We start from the raw sequence: 4,609 nt of genomic DNA on the forward strand, positions 1-4,609 counted from the left end.
TCTACTGTGTGTGATTGCCACAGAGAAATTCCAACTTGATCAGACACATTCTTAGCACAGTTGAGAAGCAACCAATTAAAATAGACAAAAGAGCGAGCACTGAGCAGTATTTGTTTATTCTGGATGTTTCAGCAAATTAAAGAGGCCCAGCATCTTCATGCTTTCTTAGCACAAAGGCAAAAAAGACAATGAAGTAGAAAAGCTGCTATTTGTTAATGCCAGAGTTCCTTCACAAATCAGCATTGCTAATAGATTTTTCACCCAGCAGTCCGTGGCAACTTCCTGCTGCCGAGCCTAATGTACCATGGCTGGCAGTCTCTGCAGTCTGTGCCTCTTGTAAAAAAGCACATTGTGTTACTCCCAGGAGTTGCTTGAGGAAAAGGTGACATTTTATAGCCAAAGGTGATGAAACAGGGATATTTATGTTTGGTAAGTGCCAGTGGTCGGATCAAACCCTGCTGTCAATATTGTGTGTTTGTGTGCGTGTGCGTGTGTGTGTGCGTCTGTCTGTCTCTAGCTAATCTCACAAACTGTAAGGCTGATCAGCGCCAGTGTTTAATTAATTGTGCATGCTGCCAATAGGTTTAAAGAGGGCTAACCTGATTTATTTTGGGCTAGTCCAACTTTGACCCTGGGTATGATTTGACCAGGGGTTTACTTTGGGCTGTTACACCGGTCTACTGAATAAGCCAGGCAGAACTAAAATGACTGATTGCAAAGTAGTTGAATACACACTTCTAGTTGAACTTCTTTTCATCATCACACTGATAATAAAGTAGCTTAAACTGAGAGATGACAGTTGAGAACTGTGTCGTTGTCTTGTCTCAGCAACACATTCTTTGAAGCAAAAAAGGAACACCGTTACTTTGCCTTGTAAGTAATTACTTTTATAATGCAGTAACTTAGTAACTCAGTTACTTTTCGAGAGCAGTAACTTGTAACTAGTTATTCATTTAAAGGAATTACATTACAGAAAAACAGACACTTCAGTTTGTAGAAACACTCGTACAAATAATTCTGTATCAAATCTGAAATTACAGTATTCAAAATAAATAGTTATGCACAACCAAATAATTCGCCAAAGCAAAGGACAAAAAGGGGGGGAAATGGTTTTCCTCACCTGAGGAAGAAGACCATTTGCTGGTCGAAACTACTCGGAGCATAGCTGTTTGTACTTAACATAACATCATGTTGTCAATACCTGTCTCAAGGCCATTAGTTCCAGAATGTGAAGTAGGTCTGCTCTGCTGCAGAACACACACAGAGTACATTGTGTATGCACCTACTGTACACGTTGTTCTGGCCCACTTAGGCTTGTATCAATGAATCCATACAGCTTTTATTTCAATGGAAAAGAGAACAGCCGAAAACCTAGAGGTCGGCACAGAGACGCTGACAGTGTGCAGATGAAAAAATAAAATAAAATCCCACCCAGTGTGAAGTGAGCGTTGATATTTATGAGTTAATTTCATTAAGCACCCGCAAAGCTTGGCCAGTGTGTGCCTGGCCATACGTACAGACACTAATTAACAGACAACAGAGCCAGATGTAGGAGCGCTTAGCACCGCTCAAAAGGTCCAACATCGAAGCTTATATGTCAAATTCACAAACTACAAGGGAGCCTGTGCAAACTGGCATGGTTAGGCATGCATGGCAATTGTTTGTGTTATGTTACGCCACACCAGAGCTCTGGTCAGCCCTGTATTCGAGAAGGCTTATTTCATTCAAGAAAATGATCTAACAGGATCCAACTACATGGATGGATTCCAGGAAACAGCTGACGTTCCATCTGATGTTGAATGTGTTAACAGCCATAATCGGTTCTTTCCAGTTTGGCTACAACTCTGGGGTTCTTAATGCCCCTCAGAAGGTAATTAAGACTTTCATAAATGATTCCTGGTATGAGCGCTTTCAGGAACCCATCCCAAATTCCTCCCTCACAGCCCTCTGGGCTGTCGCTGTTTCCATATTCTTGGTCGGTGGCATGATTGGCTCCTTCTCTGTGGGACTCTTTGTGAACCGCTTCGGAAGGAGGAACTCGATGCTGATAGCCAACATTCTGGTCTTTATCTCTGCTGCTCTCATGGGCTGTTCTAAGCTTGCACACTCCTGGGAGATGCTGATTATCGGCCGATTTGTGGTTGGCGTCTACTCTGGTCTGTCTACTGGCTTTGTGCCCATGTACATTGGTGAGGTCGCTCCCGCTGCCATCAGAGGAGCTCTGGGAAGTCTCCACGAGCTGGCAATTGCCATAGGCATTGTGTTCACACAGGTGTTGGGCTTGGAGGCTCTCATGGGCAACACCAACCTGTGGCCGTTGCTACTCAGCTTCACTGCCATCCCTGCGTTGCTGCAGTTTGCCCTAATGCCCTTCTTTCTTGAGAGTCCCCGCTTCCTGTTCATCAACAACGAGAACAAGGCAGAGACTGTGCTGAGGAAGCTGCGCGCGACCAAGGACGTGAGCAACGACATGGAGGAGATGAAGGAGGAGTACAGGCAGATGATGAGGGAGAAGAGGGTGGCCATGCTAGAGCTGTTCAGTTCACCCCTTTACCGCCAACCTATCTGCATCGCCATTGTCCTGCAGCTCTCCCAGCAGCTGTCAGGCATCAACGGTGTGATCTACTACTCCACCAGTATATTTGAGAAGGCCGAGGTGGAGCAGCCTGCTTATGCCACTCTCGGAGTCGGTTTGGTCAAAGCAGCTTTCACTGTGATCTCGTTGTTTTTGGTGGAGCATGCTGGTCGTAGATCCTTACAGATGATCGGGCTGCTGGGAATGGCTGGCTCTGCCATTCTGATTACCATCGCTCTCAATCTTCTTGACAAGCTGAAGTCCATGTCATATGTTAGCGTCATGGCTGTATTGTTCTTTGTGGCATTCTTTTGTATCGGGCCGGGGCCCATCCCCTGGTTCATCACAGCAGAGATATTCTCCCAGGGACCGAGGCCCTCTGCCATTGCTGTGGCTGGTTTATTCAACTGGACCGCCAATTTCATCGTGAGCTTAACCTTCCCGTATGTAGAGGAGCTGTTTGGCCCATATGTGTTTCTCATTTTTGCCGTGCTGCTGGTCATATTCTTCGTCTTCACCTTCTTCAAGATGCCAGAGACCAAGGGCCAAACATTTGATCAGATCTCCACTCTGTTCCGCCAGGCAGCAGAAGGTTGAGGACAGGGAGTGGTTGGGAGGCCTCAGTAGGAATCATCATCTTCCATTTAATAAAACATGTTGATGGAAGGGTCTCGGGTAGTACCGCAGAGTATAGTGGTTCAAGTCCACTGTGGTGCATGGGAGGGGTTCTCCAGGATGGAGTTGATCATCCTCCTCTCAGCAACTAACTGCAGCCCTTTCTTTTCGGAGGCCAACAACAGAGCTGGCATTCTTTGTGATTGTATTGAGCTTGTTCAGCTCCCAGGCCTTGATGCCACCTCCCCATCATATACCACTGCATAAAACAGAATGCCGAATAGCCTACTACACACATTAAAATACTTGAGCCTCCTCAGGAGGTACAGTCTGCTCTGTCCCTTTTTGTAGACAGCCTCTGTGTTGTCTCTCCAGTCCAGATCAGAACTTTGTTCAGGTGGAAGATTAAGAATTTGTAAGTCCACAATCTCTACCTCCTCGCCCTGGTCAGTAAAGGGTCCTTTTCTTGCTCCGTCTTGTAACTATCACCAGCTCTTTGGTCTTCCTTATGTTCATAATAATTAGACTAACTGTACTCTGTCAAGATGCCAACTTGCACATTGTGCACTCGTGGCCATATATGGCCTACTTGTGCGCCAGCAAAGCGCGCAAGTACTACTTTCGGTACTGTCTGTATGCATGTGTGTGGTCACACTTGGTGGTGGTGGTGTCACCAAGAAAGACGCTCTTTGTACTGTCGATCGGATACAGAAAGCACCAAAGGTAGTACATGCGCGCTACACTGGTGCCAGTAATTAGAATAACTGCACTCTGTCAAGGTGCCAACTCGTGCCTTGTGCACTTGTGGTCATATATGGCCTACTTGTGCGCCATCAGAGCGCGCAAGTACTACTTTTTGGTTTGGTGCTGTCTGTATTTATGTGGGTGGGGAAGTTGGCACTCTGTCAAGGTGCCAACTTACATCTTGTCATTTATATCAGGTCACACTTGTTGGTGGTGACGTCGCCAAGAAAGGTGCTTTGTCATTGGCTAATGGCCCTGCCCTTGTACTGTCGATACAGACAGCACCGAAATTAGTAATATAACACTCTGTCGAGGTGCCAACTTGCTTGCCTGGAATCAGACGAATGCGCCCTTGGTGCATTTGGGTCTGGCCCTGCTCAATTGTGAATCCATTTCCTCGCCCCGAAGAGTTGTTTGACCAATCAGGGCCCAGTATTGGTCTGGTCTAACATCACAGGTTTACAAAGTGGTGTGTTCTAGGTTTGTTTTCTTTTCCAGAGGGATACGATAATCATTCCCTGCATAACATGCGTGCGGTCGTGGAGATACCCTAGGGCTTTTTCAGTGGAAGAAATGGTTAGTAAGTAGTTAGTAGTAAACATTCTACACATCATGCTATGTATATTGCGTAACACGGTAGAAAACACCACTGGGTTTACAGGTGTCTAAAAGAAA

The 4,609-nt window shown here is 46.0% G+C and overlaps 1 protein-coding gene across 1 annotated transcript; it reads left to right on the forward strand.

The window, feature by feature from the left end:
- Positions 1 to 1,759: 1,759 nt before the first annotated feature.
- LOC308304635 (solute carrier family 2, facilitated glucose transporter member 1-like) lies at positions 1,760 to 3,172 on the forward strand (the record flags this gene model as incomplete). Its single annotated transcript, XM_080749259.1, has 1 exon — positions 1,760 to 3,172. The coding sequence occupies one exon, from the start codon at positions 1,760 to 1,762 to the stop codon at positions 3,170 to 3,172; it is 1,413 nt and encodes a 470-aa protein (XP_080605385.1).
- Positions 3,173 to 4,609: the final 1,437 nt, after the last annotated feature.

Source organism: Nannobrachium achirus, assembly GCF_963921795.1.
Source record: "Nannobrachium achirus genome assembly, chromosome: 19".
NCBI lineage: Eukaryota > Metazoa > Chordata > Actinopteri > Myctophiformes > Myctophidae > Nannobrachium > Nannobrachium achirus.